At 39.2% G+C, this 18,096-nt stretch overlaps 2 protein-coding genes and 2 pseudogenes across 2 annotated transcripts; 1 reads left to right on the top strand and 3 right to left on the bottom strand.

Moving 5' to 3' along the window:
- Positions 1-1,706: 1,706 nt before the first annotated feature.
- On the bottom strand, positions 1,707-6,991 carry LOC120002227 (annotated as a pseudogene).
- LOC120002226 lies at positions 6,827-8,074 on the top strand (annotated as a pseudogene).
- A 175-nt stretch (positions 8,075-8,249) lies between these two features.
- LOC120002659 (probable L-type lectin-domain containing receptor kinase S.5) lies at positions 8,250-14,035 on the bottom strand. The gene is made up of 10 exons (XM_038851419.1): positions 13,953-14,035; positions 13,725-13,830; positions 13,575-13,583; positions 13,255-13,389; positions 12,861-12,932; positions 12,754-12,765; positions 12,075-12,362; positions 11,373-11,471; positions 9,935-11,120; positions 8,250-9,399 (listed from the first exon to the last, which is right to left on the bottom strand). Exons 1-10 carry the CDS (start codon positions 14,033-14,035, stop codon positions 8,543-8,545), a joined length of 2,847 nt encoding a protein of 948 aa, XP_038707347.1. The 3' UTR covers positions 8,250-8,542.
- Positions 11,809-16,871, bottom strand: LOC120001762 (protein FAR1-RELATED SEQUENCE 5). The gene is made up of 4 exons (XM_038850215.1): positions 14,379-16,871; positions 13,078-13,389; positions 12,861-12,932; positions 11,809-12,765 (listed from the first exon to the last, which is right to left on the bottom strand). The coding sequence occupies exon 1, from the start codon at positions 16,602-16,604 to the stop codon at positions 14,406-14,408; it is 2,199 nt and encodes a 732-aa protein (XP_038706143.1). The 5' UTR covers positions 16,605-16,871; the 3' UTR covers positions 11,809-12,765; positions 12,861-12,932; positions 13,078-13,389; positions 14,379-14,405.
- Positions 16,872-18,096: the final 1,225 nt, after the last annotated feature.

Genomic DNA, 18,096 nt, shown 5'->3' with positions numbered 1-18,096 from the left:
TGTATACATACATATTCCTGGCGGATACACACATGAATATATGTATGAACATTATAATGAATGAAGCACGTGTTAGTACATCCTACAATTAATTTGATTTTTTTCCCATTTCTTTTGTGAGGGAGGCTAGTTTTGAAAAACAACTTAATTAGATTGTTATTCACATCATCACCAAATAACTTAATAGAATTATTAACTACATTTTTGATTACTTGTAATCTAATTACCATCGCAATACCATAAACAAAGCGGGCCAAAATATCCATATAACATTCTGTTAAGAATGAAACTGGTTACTATAATAGTATAATACTACTGCTTTGGTGTTTTAAGAGTACCTTCAGCGAATGACTAAGAAGGTTTAAATTGTTATTCTATAGGCAATAAGAAAGAGCAGTAAAATAGCTTAAATCAACAGCAACCTTGTCAATGAATCATAGAAACAATCAAGGCAAGGGCAGCTCCCTCTACCTAGGTTTGACTAGTGGTTTAATATTGGGAGGAAAGCCGACCAAATCCACAAGGATCTTGCACGACTTGGTATGCATTAAAATTTTAATGATACCTCGTAAAGTCTAAACATGGCCCCTTTCATCAAAATGAGGAGACCGACCACGTGCACAGCAAGCAATCAGCGGAGGATCAGAACTATCAAATGCTGTCAGATGTTAATAACTACAAATCCATAGAGGCATATTAGGCAAGAGTATGGCAAGGGGCTGGAGAGGAGACTATGGCCTTCACTTGCCAAAACGCAACTTGCATTTACGGAGATTCACCACAATTCTAGAGGGTTAAAAGGCACTTTGAGACTTTTGTCTGTCTAGTTGTTGGACATGAAAAATAATGTCTTTTTATGCAAACGCATACATGAACCAAAGCAGAGCAGTCCATGTGCATTTAGAAAAAGAATCAGATTGGATCAACATTATTTCTGGCTACATGAACCAAAAGCTAAACCCAGCAACAATACTTTCTACCTAACAATGTTTTCCTTGAATTACTCATATAACGAAACTAAATTATTCTCCCAAGTAACGGGAAAAAAAAGAGAGTCAAAATACTATAGTAATAAAAAAAAGAAAAAGAAAAGAAGAACAAGTTTACTTCCTAAACTACGGCCTTAACCAAAGTACTGGCAGTTCAGAAGGATAAATTTGTAAGTAGGCAAAAACAAGATAGCTAATTGTCCTCAAGTCAATGTGTAAATGTCGTATGTGCTTCGCATGCCCTTCTAATAACACAAGTTAAGCTGCTTGCTCTCCTTCTTCCTAGGGATACTTACAAGAACTCCATCATCTATGCTCACACATACAACTAGCATTGTTCTGCTAAAAGTTGTATTCTCTCATCATTTTTACTAGTACTTTAGTGTATCCACCTAATAATCATACCATAATGGCTACTGCTGCCAACCCTAATGCCACCTTTTTACCACCTATCATGCCTTACAATCACAACTCATTAAAAAAAAAAAAAAGCATCACATACACCAGCTAGTACATGAGATAATTCTAAAGCCAAGTCCACCACACACCAGCAATGACTATTTAGTATTTTTCACACGCAGTTGACATGCCAACGTTTTTGGTAACTGATTTTTTGACAAGGGAGAGAAGGATGAGCGGAAAGAAACTTCACAAACTATCAAAGAAAGATTGTGAAAGTTTTGAGTTTTGTCGGAAAAACTGCTTCAAGTGAAAAACTAACAGAAAGTAGCCTGTAGGAGCAACATGTATAGTTCAACATAGAGGGCGATTCCCAATGAGTTCTTATCACAGTATCAACGATCAAGTATCAACTATCTTATGAAATAAACTTCTCACAGTTGGATCTCATCCGTATAACTTAACTATCTCAAGTACATGGTATGAAGGGACAGTCCAAGTCGTAGTATTCTTCTAAAACAACACAACATTCTAAAGGCTAGCTCTTAAAACTTCACACCAATAAAACATAAAAGGAATGAACTGTAACAATCATTATTAAAAAAAATAAGAACCGACAGAGAGTATAGTATGAAATGCCGTACTGAAGATGACAGAAAATTGCTCGATTGCTCACAACACTACGATGACCAGCATCTTCTCAGCAGCCAGAGACGGCCGTGATCCTTAAGAAGAGAGCCTCCATGTATGAACTATGAAGTTGGAGAAACCGTTCTCTAGTTGTGAGATATAAGCATTAAAATGCATAAACCTTGATCGTCAAAGTACCAAAAAGTTTGCAATTGGAAGCCCAGCATAAATCTACTTACATCCATTTTCTATGAGCCAAGAAGAAACTCAAAATGGTTTCCACGAAGACTTCTTCCCAAAGATTGCTTCCCACACGGAGTTCGAAAATGGTGCATTTTTGTCCAAGAATTCTCTAACAGATTTTTCATTAACAAAGAAACCCTTCTGCCTTAATGATGCAATCAAAAATTGATGACAACAATAAAGAATAGCAGAATAAAGATTTAAAAGAAGAAATTAGAAGAAGGGACGATAGAATCGACTCAATGGAGTCTCTAGGGTTAAAACCCAACAGAAAATTCTATATTTTAATTGAATAAAAGTCTAAAGTCGTCTATAGCACGAGACGTTACAATCCTTAAATAGAAAAATCCTAAACCACTCCTATTAGGAAACCGATATTAAAAAGAAATCAAACAGACTTCTAATTTACTCCTAAAAGATACTACTTGTTCACCAAGCTTCCTAAAATATCATAATAAAACACTAATAAATAACTAATCTCGTTTTTCTCACTAACCTGAAAATTACGATAATGTCATCGATTCTAAAACTTAAATAAAACCCTATAATATTGTCCTAACAATAATACTAACTTAAATAAAACATAAACGAGACCTAAAACCAATTGAAAATGACGTAAACTTCTAAATAAACTATAATTCAAAATCCCATGAATTTTGATTTGCATCATACTCTCGACCTCGAGTTTTAAAGAATTGAAGTAGGAAAGCTCTTGACTTCTTGATCACCACACCCAACATACAAGACCACATTGAACTCTTGAATAAATCTAGAACCAACATTAACAAAAAGTCTCTCCATAAGGTTCGTCAAGTCTTTTCGGAATAACAAACTCCTCCCTAGAAACTTCAATAAATTGATCTGGAATAACAAGCATCACTTCTTGTTTTGGAGAGTGAATGACAAATTCAAGCTCTTCCATCTTTCCACTGACATGCTCATCTTGCAATTTGTTTTCTTTTTCATGTTTGGTCACTGTAGTCATCACGCCTTGAACCACCAACTCCCCATTCAATGGATAGATATCATCTATCTCATCATAATATTCATCATAGATTGGTTCTTGAATCTCATCATAATAATCGCCATAGAATGGTTCTTGAAATACCTCTTCTTCATCAAATATTAGTGTTGATAATCCCTTCCGTCTACCTCGCAGCGCATGATTTACACCTCCAGCTTCCTGAAAAGGATTCTCCTCATCAATACCATCACTTTCATCCTCAAGACTACCTTCTGGTATGTCCAAGGGTTTGCAGTTGCCTTCCGGTATCTCCATACGGGCTTCTGCACGTCTCCGTCGCTGAATAGCTTGTACAATCCGCGACAATTCGTCAATCTTACGTCTCATCTCTGCTATCTCTTTTTGTTGAAGTAATTTTTCTCTTGGATCGTGAACTTTACCATGTCCTACAATGGTTTGAAGTTCAATCCTCCAGCTCTGATACCAGTTTGATGCAGCGAAAAATTGATGACAACAATAAAGAATAGCATAATAAATTTTTGTTGAAGTAATTTTTCTCTTGGATCGTGAACTTTACCATGTCCTACCATGGTTTGAAGTTCAATCCTTCAGCTCCGATACCAGTTTGATGCAGCGAAAAATTGATGACAACAATAAAGAATAGCAGAATAAAGATTTGAACGAAGAGATTAGAAGAAGGGACGATAGAATCGACTCAATGAAGTCTCTAGGGTTAAAACCCAACAGAAAATTCTGTATTTTAATTGAATAAAAGTCTAAAGTCGTCTATAGCACGAGACGTTACAATCCTTAAATAGAGAAACACTAAACCACTCCTATTAGGAAACCAATATTAAAAAGAAATCAAACAGACTCTTAATTTACCCTTAAAAGATACTACTTGTTCACCAAGCAATAAGCTTCCTAAAATATCGTAATAAAACATTAATAAATAACTAATCTCGTTTTTCTCACTAACCTAAAAATTACGATAATACCATCGATTCTAAAACTTAAATAATACCCTATAATATTGGGATTGGGGGTAGGTCCGGTACTAAAATACCGGACTAAAGACCGGTAGGAAATGTGAGCCGTTGGATATTAAAAATCTAATATCACAATTAACCCTGTCATCCATTTCTCTTTCCTCATCCCTAATTTTTTTAACCACACTTTCATACGTTTCTCTCTCTTCTTTCCCCAATTCTCATTCATTTTCTCACACTTTCTTTATAATGAAACAAGATTAAAAGCTTCAAAAATTGAAAATTACATTCTCTAGAATTATCTACTCCCCATCAGATTCAGCTATCATGTTCGCCAAGCCAGAAAATTGAATAAACCCCAATTTTGGGACTATTCTCATCAAACCTCTCCATCACTTCTCTCTCCATGTTCCTAACCCCTTGACCAGATCTGACAAAATTGGTGAAGTAGGAAGATGTTGCCTCCGTCAAAAACTCTGCTCCATCGAAGACAGCGCCTTCGTCGAAGACTCCGATCCGTTGAAGACAAGGGTCCGCGGAGGACTCTACTCCGTCAAAGACAAGGGTCCATCGAATACAATGCCTCCTCAGCTCTCTCTCTATTTTTATGACACCCGTGGCCTTCATAATCTTTTGCTTGTTTTTTTCTGCCCCTCTTGCTTTCATATTGAGGATTTTCTTTCTGGGTTTCCATTGTGTGTTTGCTGGGTTTTGATTGTGACCCAGAACAGAATCAACATATAGATTATTACAATGTTCAAAAACTGGGTTTTGATTGTGTATTTGTTGGGTTTTGAGCTTTTGAAGAATGAAAGTGACGATGGTGGTGTTTGGCCCTGACATTCTTAAGAGTTCGAGTTTTTGTACAGAAGAAAGTCGAGAGAGAATGTGTGAAAGAAGAAAGTTGCAAGTGAATGTGTGAGAGATAGGGTGAAACACGTGAACCGTTGGATTAGATTTTTAATATCCAACGGCTCATATTTCCTACCGGTCTTTAGTCCGGTACTAAAGGTACTTTTAGTACCGGACGACCCCCAATCCATAATATTGTCCTAACAATAATACTAACTTAAGTAAAAGATAAACGAAACCTAAAAACAATTGAAAAAGACTAAACTTCTAAATAAACTATAATTCAAAATCATATGATTTTTAATCTGCATCACTTAAGGTTTCAATAACTCTCCGGGCTTCTTCAACACCATTCTCTCTACATAATCCATCAACCAGGCCCACGAAAGTGGTGACATTGGGAGAATTTCCAGCCTCCATCATTTCTAAGCAGAAGAGAACAGCATCATCCAAGCAATTACATTTGTACGGTCCTTGAATCAAGACCGAGTAAGAGTAAGACTAAGAATAAGCATTAGGAGTAATGCCGTTGTTCTGCATCTTTCTGAAAATTCTCTTGTCGTCGTCGAGCTTATGGGCCTTGCAGAAGCCCTCAACGACAGCAGTGTAAATGACAACTTCTGGAATTGTGCCTTTCTCGCGCATAAGCCCAAAAAGCTTCATGGCATCCTTGCGGAGGCCATCGAGCATGGCAACCGCATTGGGAATTAAACCGATCTCCTTCATTTTCTTAAAGATCTCACCTGCCTCCTCAGGAGGTTTTTGCTGTTCCTTTTGATGATGGCTTTGACGAGGAAGGGGAGGAGGTTGTGCTTGAGGATTTGCAAGCTTGAATTTTTCAAGGAAAGAACGGTCTGATTCCTGATCATCCCTCTTCGGAGGGATATTGGAAGTTTGGGGAATCTGTACATGATGATCAGAAGTGGCAGGTTGAGGTCGAGATGTTTTGGGTTTTTCAGGGGGAGGGTGGCTGCGGAGAGGTCTCTCAGCCCTCAGAGGCCTGTTAATGGGCACCGGTGGAGTTGCAAGAGTCCCGTAGCTGTCGTCTCGTGCATCTAGCAAGCTGAAAAGGCGTAGTTTTGAGTTAATAATCTGCGACGAATGGTGACGGTGATGGGGACGGAGTTTCTTCAACGCCCTAATGAGCATGATGAGAGGCATGACGATACCAACTGATTCTGAATCACGCTGGGGGTTTAGGGTTAGGGTTAGGTTTCAGTCTTTCAGATACCACAAAGGCTACATTGGTCATTTTAAAATGTTTAGAAGGGCAACTGAGAAAAAGGTCAGCACTTCCACTGCCATTGGAGAGAAAAGGCTATGTGATAAGCTAAATAGCCGAAATCCTAACATCCATTATCCATATACGCAAACCCACATGCGCAGGCAGAATGTCTTGTTCTATATGCTGATGCTGAAACATGAATAAGAGGGATTGAGGCTTCAGCTGCAGGTAACATGTCTCTTCTTCCATCTATTTTCGATTGATGATCTCTTCCCCCGTTCTTTTGATAGTTTCTTACAGCATTTCAATTATGTCCATCATTATTACGTTCTGTGTTGCAAATGAATCTTCTCTCCTCTTTTTTGGCAGAATTCTTCAAATAATTAGTTTTGCTAATTATCGGGAACTGTTTATTTCCTGTACTAGTTGTCTTTTGATACAGAAGCCTTTTTAAAAAGAAAACCCAACAGCGAGATGACACCATCTGGGGTATTTCATGTCCTCAAATGCCTTGCTAGCTGCACTCTAGATTTATCCGTCAAATGTCACTCCATGATTTCCGCTGCCTTTTATGTGGCATAATGAGAAAATTATATCTGTATTCTTTAGTGCACTCGGGCTTGATGGTCGATTACTCTCAGGAAATATGGACATTAGCTCCAGTCAAAGAGTTAGTAACATCATGCATTTCTTTAGGGACCGAGGTTTTGACGATAAAACTATTCATGAAATGTTCAGAAAGTGCAAGCGCCTGGAGTGTGCACAAAGTGATAGAGCCTCTGAAAATTGGGCTTACTTGGGAAGCATTGGCATTCCAGAAAGAAAGCTCCCTTATGTTGTTTTGAAGTGTCCCAAAATCCTTACATTTGGTCTGAATGAGAAGCTTGTTTCAATGGTTGAGTGCCTCAGAACACTTGGAACAAAACCAAATGAAGTTGCTTCTGCAATAGCCCAATTTCCTCACATACTCTCCCATAGCGTGGATTTGGCTTTTCTTCAGGCTCTTGGGATCCCTGAAAAGCAACTTGGCAAACTAATATTGCTCAACCCAAGACTAATTAGCTATAGCATTGAACCTAAGCTGACAGAAATTGTCAGTTTCCTTGTCAATAGATGGGATGGTTGGTAAAGTTCTGGTGAAACGCCCATTTATAATGGGTTACAGTGTCGACAAAAGGCTACGTCCTACTTCAGAGTTTTTGAGATCAGTTGGCGTGACAGAAATGGATCCCCAAACCGTAGTAATGAACTTCCCTGAAATTCTTTGTAGGGATGTGAAGTTGTGAACAAGTTCCTGAGACCCAATTTAGCTTATCTAAAGAAGTGTGGGTTTAAAGATGGACAGGTAGCAGCTTTAGTGACTGGTTACCCCTTGATTCTGTTCAAGAGCATCGAGAATTCTTTAGAACCAAGGATCAGGTTTCTTGTGGAGGTGATGGGGAGACACATTGATGAAGTTACTGATTGTCCTGACTTTTTCCGATATGGTTTGAGAAAGACAATAGAGCCCCGGCACAAACTTTTGAAACAGAGGAATATTGATTGTAGCTTGAGTGAAATGCTAGATTGTGATTAAACGAAGTTCCTGGTGAAGTTTGGTTAGTTAGAAGGATTTGCTTGACATGACTGTTCTCATCTTATGTTTCCTTTTTATGTATTTAGCTCAAGTAAATATTTTGTCTTAGTATTTCTCCTTGGCATTTGACTGATGTGGATTGTCCCGGGATGATAAATTGAGAAAAGCTTTATGAATTCGATAGCTTCTATCGAAAATTTTGGATAACCTATCATGAAAAGTTGTCTCCATCTTCCTGTTTGAATAATTTCATAGAGCAAGTAATACGTTGTATGTTTATGAAGGTTTTGGATCCAACGCCAGTTGTTCTATTCATATCCATATATTCAATGCTTTCAATGACATGTTTCCGGTTGTTCTTTGGATATTGGAAATCGATGGATGAATTAGAAATTATATAGAGTAGCTGAATTTTAGAAATATGGTTAATCGAGTGCTGACTGTGTCACAATTTCGAAAAGCACATCTCAAGTAGATTGAGGTACATGCCAAGGTTTTTAGATCAAGTGTTTGAATCCGAGAGAGAAAATACCATACATAGGATAGGCAGAGTGTTGAACAAACGGGTACATAAAAGACACCCAATTGAGAATGTGCAAATCAGGGAAGCTTGTAGCGATCTTTGTTAGTCCCTGGTACCATTTGTGTTAATTCCACATCTTCGAAGCCTGAGACTTAAACTGAAAGACGAGATGTAGCCCTCTGAAAGCTGTTTACCTTTTGTATTCTGATACTCTCTCGGGCAGACAATGTGATGCTGGAAAGTGAGCTATTAGTGATGCTGGAAAGTGAGCCATCAGTGATGCTTGTTGCAGTAGCCATGTCTATGGAAGGCCACGTGAAGACTGGCTTGAATGGAGATACCCTGGGGACTGGCAGAGTTCCAGAAATAATCTGGACTATATCTCGTGTTGTAGGCCTTTCACTGTGAACGGGATGTGAACATGCCAACCCGAGAAGTAAAAGCCTTTCTGCTTCATTAATATCAAAATCATTCTGGAGCCGGACATCAACAGCTTCGTCGATGCGCCTTTCGCGATGTAACATCCAAACCCAATCAACCAAGGAATAGAGATGCTGGTCATGGTGGATCTTGGCTCCAGGGTTTCTCCCACAGACGACTTCCAGCACCACTGCCCCAAAGCCAAACACATCAGATTCTGGGGTAGCCCTTCCTGTGTGGAAGCACTCTGGGGCAACATAGCCAATTGTACCAGGAACTCCTCCTAACCCCAGCTCTGCATAAGAATTCCTATCATTCTCTAACGCTCGCGCAAGGCCAAAGTCACCCAGCCGTGCATTGAAGTCCTCATCAAGCAAGATATTGCTGGCTTTGAGGTCCCGGTGCACTACCTTCTGATCGCACTCATTGTGCAAGTAATGTAACGCGGATGCTAACCCAACTAGTATCTTGTTTCGATGACTCCAATTCAGAGTAGTCTGGCCGGAAGCCTCATCTAAATGCTTCTCCAGACTGCCTTTAGGCATGAAGTCGTATACTAGTAGAAGCTTCCTTTTCTCGTAGCACCACCCTGAAGTCCATGGTAACAACGATTATCATCAATGTAAGCATGAAAGCTGCTCTAGCTTGTATGAAAGCTACACATGGCAGAAAATACAGATTTAATAGCAGAGACAGCTACATAGCATTAGCAGGCGCCTATATGTACTTGAACATTTAGTTTGAAACAAAATGAGCGATTATAGGAATGCTATGCTTCAGATTCCTTAAAATCTGAAAGTCGCATAGGACGATAATATATTGAACAATCTTCCTGAATGTTGAATAATGGAATAGTGATCATGTTTTTCAACATGCTTCTTGCAGATGATGATAGTACATTGAACAATCTATTGTAACCTTCACTGGTCAACTTTGGGGGTGCCAGAGGCTCAATGGATGGAAATATTGAGAAGAAGATTTCATGGTCAATAATGAAACCTGCATCTTAATCTAGCAGTCCTAACAGGTGCCATGATCGTCTGGCGTACGATAATCTACAATTAGTGCTCTTAAAAAAGTCTTTTAAGCAAATTACTTCAGTGGTGAAGGAGATGATTACATACCCATTAACCGGACAAGATGCTTATGGCGAAGGCGGTGAATGACAGTGAGCTCAGCCAGGAAATCGTCCTTGCCGTTGATGTTGTCTCTCGAGAATTTCTTGACAGCAATTTCAGTGGTATTTTCATTATGACTGTGGGGTTCCCTGCCATGGAGTAAACCTCTATAAACGACCCCGAATCCGCCTTCCCCGAGCTTCATGCTTATGTGGAAGTTGTTGGTGGCTTTCTTCAGATCCTTAAACCTGAACTCCCTTGGCATCCCAGGCAACCATCTCAACTTGCCAAAGTCACTCTCCTCTGCAACTCGAAGTTTTGCTCTTCTCTTGTGATTCACATAAACAGCTGCTGTGCATAGAACTAAGGCTATCGTGATCAAAGGAGCTCCCACCCCCACAGAAATCTTCAACCAGGTGAGATCTTTTTCATTTGGTAGACTATCTATTTCTAAACTCCATTTCAAAACACAGTTCAGTTCAATGTGGGGTTTACCTGTAGAAGCAGCGAACCCAAAGTAGGATTCCTGTTTCACGTAATCCTTGAGGTTTATGATCTCATTAAGAAGTGGTTGTTGGGGCTTTGGCTCCCCTTCTTTCACCATGTACACCTGGAGCCTTTTGGAGAATCCGTCGTATTGGACCCAGATCATGTAGTTGGTGCCTTGTTCTGGTGATATGGTGATGTTATAGGCATCAAGAGAGATGGTTTTGTTTGATTTGATGGAGTTGATGTTGAGCCCTATGTGGTTGTCATCTGGGTCGAAAATATCTTGCTTTTCAGTATCGAATTCAATTGCTATGATGCTGTTTGTGGAATTACCATCAGTGGTTGCATTGGTGAGGCCAAGCCATTGCCCATAGCTAGCTTGAGGTATGCTGAGATCTGGAGCTATGAGAAATGCAAGGCCGTGACCAGCATCCCAGGTAGCTTCTCTGTAAATATTAATGACAAAGGTTGATGTGAAGGAGGCCAATACCTCATCTTCACTATTATCAGAAGACAACCAAAGCCTGAAAGGTTTGTGGTACAAAATGCGGCCGGACTTGTTGTAATGAATGTCGACGAACTGATCGTTGAGGGTTTCAGGAGTTAGCTGGAGGGCATTAGCATAGATGGTGGCATGGTCCCCTAGAAAGTGGAAGAACTTGTCGTCCCTCCCCTTAGCAAACCCTTCATTGTATGAGAAACTCTCTCATCCAAATGCTGCTAATACTTCGGTGGTCGTGGAAGAGGCTAAATGCAGAAGGCAGAAAACAATAACTAATTTGGATGTAACCATTTGAATCACACACGATTGGAGATGGAGAGGATGGATATGAACTATGAAGAAGGAACTGCATACTCCCTCTTTTGTCATGTGTGTAAAGTGATCATGAATTATATAATATGTCTAAAGAAGTTTGGTCTCACCGCGGACGGGGACTATAGCTTTGGTTGGTACTTTGACTTTCGCCGTTTTGTTTTGACTCGACTTTTTCTGTATTTGCTCATTTCTTCTTTGTTTATCTCTAGTCCAAGGAATGCATGCAAGTTGAAGCTTCTAAAAGTCCAAAAAATAAAAAGTTGGCCATGAATAGTCAATATGTCGTGATAGCATAAACCAAGTCTTCTTTTTGTGATATCTATGAAAAGAAGTTTCCGTGCAAGATACCTAGTTTACCAAGAAGATGACCTTCCCATGCTGCCAAGTTTGAGGACTTTCTTGTTTCCAAACTAGTATAAAAAAATAAAGCTGGGGATATGCGTAAAATGGGTTTATATACAAAAGAAAAGAAACCCAAGCTCAACAAAGATGGGAGAAAAAAAAGAAAAAAAAAAAGAAAACCTATTTGCAAACTGACAAGTCTCTTCAAGCATTATGATTACATCCCAACGTCTATAAACTCAAAAGGGAATGGAATTCTTGACCTTATTAAGTTACACTATGCTTGGAGGGGACGGCTGTTCCAATAAAAATTAGTACACAAATAAGGCTGAACCCCTTTGTTTAATTAAATCAAATTAAAATCATTGCGAGCAGCTACCTTCATATCGTGCCATACATTGCATCAGCTCAACCATAGTATTATAAGCTGAGTATGGGTTGTAGATTCTTTCCTATCATACCTCCTTATAAAATATTTCTCCTCAGTGATGATTGGACTTTAATCGAGCTGCCATGAAGCGTCGTTTTGGTGTGAGATAGGGAAGCTGGATATTCTGCAGGAGCTGTATTAAGAATGATGTGAGGATAGGGAAGCTGGATATTCTGCAGAAGTAATGCTCCATAACTGCCCGCTAACCCAGCACCCAGATGGATCAACGGGTGTAGGCGGTCAAAAAAATCCATCAAGAAAAGCACCTGTTGACTGATTTTAACATCACCTTCGTCCATTGGATTTTGCATACTCCTTGCTGGACTAAAAACATAAAATCTGTCTTCCCCTTCCGCCTGTCATCATCAATACCTGTTGCGAACTATTTACCCAAAATAAAGCTCAACCAACATACGCGGAGTACTTTAAAACCTTCGTCAACTTGTCACGAACATTGTAGACAAAACATCCATAAAGAAATTTATAATGACATTCGAGAATTCCTCATCACATCCCAACAGAACATAAATAAATAATACGTCAACCTTTCATCAAATCATTTTCTCAAAACAAAAGAAAGAAAGCAACTATAATCCAAAAGAAGATTCTATACCCTCAACTAGAAGATGCAGAACTGAAGATGTTGACCTTGATTGAAAAAGTTATCCATGCATTTCCCATCATTACTGCCGTTGCAGTCGGGTTTTACAACTTCATCTACCTTTCCTGACACACTTATCCCCAGACATTATGCCGCCCCTGCACTTAAGGATCATTACTCGCAAATTATAAGAAAACAGAATGTATTTGAGACGGAAAATATTTATGCAAGTAACTCTATTGACAAGCCATACCTGTAACAAAGTATCTTTGACATGGACTGCTAGTTTCCCTCTTGGTATGAGCATACGCATTTTGCAGAGTATCTAAGAGTAAGTCACCAAAAAATCTCTTAATATGGTAATAACCAAAGGACCCATTACCATTGAATTTGAAAGGATTCAACGTAATGGCAGTTTCATTAAAAGCTTTTAGTACACTGTACAACAAAACAAAATTTAAAAAGCTCACAATTTCTGCACCATCCAAAGACCGATAAACTGCCTCATTCATAAAACTATCTTCAAGTGTATATATAAGCTTGGACTTGGTTAGAGGGGGAAAGTGGCATTGAGGAAGAGACTAGAGTGAAAAGGCTGCTATGCACCTTTAGAAGCCATCTTTCATACTAATTTTTATGTTCTGTACTTTGATGGACAATTGTAGCCTATGATCCTCAATGTCTTTCAAAACTGAAAGGAGGTTAGCCCGATAAACTTCACACTTCCTATTGGCAAACTCCAATTCATTGGTAAGCTCCCGAATCTTCTTGTCCATCTTATCCTGGTAAATAAACATGAATTTTAAACAGATCATGTATTAGATTGGTTGAACATCCGTATAGGGCAAGAAGCAATGTCAATGCATTATAACGAGCAGGCAGCAGGAACATAAAACATTCTGCTAGACTCAAATAAAAGGAACACACACTATGATATAGGCGACCAAAAAAAGCACCAAAGAAATACATTCACAGGCTGAAATGTTCATACAAAATTAGAAAGTAAAAACAAGACTAGAAACTCTAGAACCAAATAACTCATGGTGCGCAACTTGCAATTGGAACATAGAAAAACATGTCATCACTCCCTGATACAACTTGGAAAGCTTTCAAGAACCCATTGGTTACAATGTGAATTGAAATTGAACAATTGATATGATTGTATTGTGTCCAAGGCACCATCATAAACAAGATTATGCAGCCATGCCTTCAGAAAGGATTGACTGCCAAGTACATAAAAAAACTTCTAGGCACTAGATTAAATGACCATGAATTTCATAAAAACCATTAGTATATAGTAGCTTAGAGATTTGTTTTACCTAATGGATGTGAAGAATAATAAGACCATGACAATTCAGATTCACCCATGCTGTGAGTTTCAATTTTTATTTTTTTTTTGTGTACAGTGGGACCACAGCCACTACCCATTTTGGGTGCGCACTAGGTAAACTCATCCGGCCTGCATACTAGCCTACAACTACGCATGCCAGACAAGCCCATGAAAAATCCAGGTGTGAGCTATGCCTTTGGAAAAGATTGAACCCTGGAGGGAGAGTATGACTAGCATGCACCTTACCACCATGTCAACACCATTATTGGCTGTGAGTTTTATTCAAGAACTATATGAAACTAACCGTTAGCCAGAGACAGAGTTAAAATGCCCTTTTCCACCATTTTGAGTATACACATTCAAGAATTACTATAATAGTCACTTTTCTAATAATGGTGAAAAGATAAAAGGGACAGGGCTGCAGATACAGAAACTATTTACCTCAGATAAATGTTGACTAGAGATTCCCTAATGATTCCCACTGGTATTCTTGGCTCGACTTCCATCAGTTGAAGAGTCCCCCTTAACACGTCCATTAACGGAAGCAATTCTACACTCATTCTTTATTGCAAGAACAACTTTTTTTGCAGCCGCTTGCAGAGCAGCCATTGCAATATCATAGGTTTCAAGAGACTTTGCACTCTCTTCTACAAATTTGAAGGCCTGATGACGTAAGGAATTGTACCGGACAGTATGAGATTCTAGATAACTTGCATATCGATCAGAAGTACGTTCTTCCAATATAATACTGCTCTTAGCATTTCTGGTCCATCGTTTCAAAATGTAATGAGATGGGAGAGTGAGCACATTGGTCACTCTAAAGACCGCCAATATATGTCTGCAAAGAAGACCGGAGAATTCAAACATCTGGCAAGTACAAGTTGCCTTCATCTCCAAAACAGTGAACTTAACATGGTAAGCTTTAAGATCCTCCCCAAATTTCGCCACTTGATATGTAATGGTGCCCCCATCATCATTGGCCTTAGATGCCATAAGTGTTAGTGTCCCCACTAGCTCATCTTGAAATCTAGTGAATAGTTTTCTTGTATAAAATTCGGATGCTTGTTTCTCCATAGGAGACGGAGTCTTCAAAACAGGAGAAGTGTTCATTGTATCATAATCAGCTTTTACTTCTATCTCGTTCCGACTTTCAAGAGCTTTCTCATAAAGCTTAAAGAACTGATTTAAATTGGTTGAAGCATTCACATACCCATCAAAGTACGAGTTCATACTATCACTTCTCTGGGTTATGGACATTTCTGCGAAAAAGGTATCTCGTAAATATACAGGGACCCATTGCTTGCGATCTAAGTAAATTGTTTCAAGCCACTCATACTCCCTAAGTTCAAATCTATCAACCATTAACAACCAATAAGATTCAAATTCCCCAATTGACTCGGTCAAGTTAACACATTTATGGAAATCTGCTTCAAAAGTTGGATGTCTGAGAAATCCATGGGACAACTTCTCCTGGCATTTTTTAAAGATGTGCCATTTGCAGAACCGGTGACGAGTTTGTGGGAAAACTTGGGTGATGGCGTATCGTATCACTGAATCATGATCAGTGGTGAAAGACACAGGAAGGCGACCAGACATTGCCATCAGCCAACTATTAAAGAGCCAAATAAATGATGTTTCGGATTCATTTATTAAGAAGGCACAACCAAACAACACAGGCTGTCCATGATGGTTCACTCCAGTGAATGGGGCAAAAGGTAAACGGTACCTGTTAGATCGGTAAGTCGTATCGAAGGTAACTGTGTCTCCGAAGAAAGTATAGTTCATCATGGCCCTAGGATCAGCCCAAAAAACATTGCTCATGCACTGATCCTCGTCACATTGCACAGCATAGAAGAAATTGGGGTTATCTGCATTCATTTGCCTCAAGTAATCCAAAAGGAGCTGAATGTCCCCTTCTAAGCTCTTTTGCCGATTGTTTCGCATGTAGTTCCTACAATCAACCTCTGTAAAGCCAACTTTACTTATCCCACCATATTCCTTGATCAAGGCAGACATGATCCGACGAGGCCCCATTCCAGCAGCCTGCAAGGTATCAATCAAGGTCTTCGCAGGCCCTGAGATTTGCCTATGAGAACGAAGGCAATGGACGTGATCAGGAGGAACCAACTCATGGTTATGCTCTCTGACGAATCCCGAAACAACCCATTTCCCAGAATCTTGCATCTTCACGGACAAGGAGGCTTTGCAACCGACTCGAGTGATAGTCCTAGGACGCTTGATCTCTCTGTCCTTGGTTCGCTTCTCATTCAAATTCCTAAACCCCTCCTTGGCACAGACGAATTGCCTCTGTATAATAGCACCGTCACGCCTTGATCGGCGAGAGGAGCTGACGCGAGTACTAAAGCCGACACGGCGAGCATATGAATTGTAGAAGGCTTTAGCGGCCTCTTCCGACGCAAATTCCATTCCTTCATACGGTTCTAGATCCAACAGGTCCCCTTCCGGAAGGTATATTTCGCCACCGCCACCATTACCATAAGCAGAAGCATTAAAAATACCAGAATTTGCAGTAGACGGAAGTGGGCTATCGGGCATGTCGTCGTCATCGAGAGGGTGCTCAATGTCAAATGCATCATCATCTCCAGGGCGGCCAATGTTACCTCCTCCGCCCAAACCTATATCGAATTCGATGACCTCGTTCTCCATCCCGAAGACGACAGCAACTATTCAGGTCAGGCGGAGAAAAGAAGAACTGACCTTCATAGACGTTTGATAGTTCTAGGGTTTCTTTCAAATGAGAAACCCTAGGAAAAAGATGCCTTTGATGGAGGTTTTCGGTCGAAGAACAAATTTTACTAGAGGAGGCACAAAGACAGAGAGTCCGTGCTTGGGAGGGCGGGACGCAGGGGAGATGATGTGTGTGGGGCACGGCGGGTGGGCTCAGGCGAGGAGGGAGGGGGCTGTGCTCTTCTACACCTGCTTCGTCGCCTCTATCGACTCCTTTGAACAATGGCTTATTCTCCACCGTCCGATTTCATCATAATAATGTCAATTCAATTTCTTAATTTTCTTTTTCTTTTTTATCATTATATAAGGGTAAAACTGTCTTTTACTTTATTTTAGGTAAGTTCGTATGTAATGGAACATTGATGTTTAACATAGAGATTTATTTGTATTACACTTTATTGATACTTTTTTTTTTGTTTGGCTTTATTGATAGTACTTATTTGGTAAATTTTATTTTTCTCATTTATCACCAATTAATCCTAAAATTAAACTTGTAGGGATAAGCAATTGTAGGGTAAGCCCAATGCATACTTAAATAGGAGCTTGGCTGGGAATGGGGAAGGACGGTGCACCAAAATTTTTTTAAAAAATTGTAAATGTATGATATTTAGCATAACGAATCTAACGATATGTTTTTTGTTCGAAATAAAAATCAAATTTATCATAATCAATCACGATAATTGTGAACTATCAGATATAAACTCACAGTTTGACGCACGCCTCCGAGTATTTGTGTCTCCTTATTAGTATGAATGAGTTCACGCTTAAGAACCTATGTACAAAATAAATGTATTATATTATATTAATTACATCAAAAATATTACTGGAATTAAGATGAATATTCATCAAAATTATAATTTCAAGAAATATTGTTGTAAATAAGCCTAAGAATTTTTTCGAGGGCATTTCCTCTGTATCCCCGCAAATTTTTTTGAGGTTAGTCAAAGTGATATTGTTTTTTAATATTAGTCCACTCCAACATCAATTCCTAACTTTGTCCATGGTTCAAGGGACCCAACAATCCAAAGGATCTTTGTGTCTGACTCAATATCTTTAGTAAAAAAAAGATTGGGGCAAGTATAATTGCAGTTGAATTAAGAAATAAGAGAATGGATGATAATGAATGAATTGCAAAGTATCCATTACTTCTAATTCAAATTTGATCTCCTTCCATACTTCATTTGCTAGCCTTGCGGATAATTTCATTACTTTACGAGCAAGATCACACCCCTCGTTAAGAGCTTGTACACATGCTTCTAGAGCTACTTAGGTTCATTTTTCCAAGGATATCCTAAAGTTCATCCCCAGAATTATAATACGATATCATTACCAAGGATCTCAGTTAGAGTAGACATATGCCAAATGCAAATGCCCTCAGAAGCCAAAGGCATAACACCTGGTAGAGAGACCC

This window comes from Tripterygium wilfordii, chromosome 7, assembly GCF_013401445.1.
Source record: "Tripterygium wilfordii isolate XIE 37 chromosome 7, ASM1340144v1, whole genome shotgun sequence".
Taxonomy (NCBI): Eukaryota; Viridiplantae; Streptophyta; class Magnoliopsida; order Celastrales; family Celastraceae; genus Tripterygium; species Tripterygium wilfordii.
This window is presented reverse-complemented; position numbering and strand designations above follow the sequence as displayed.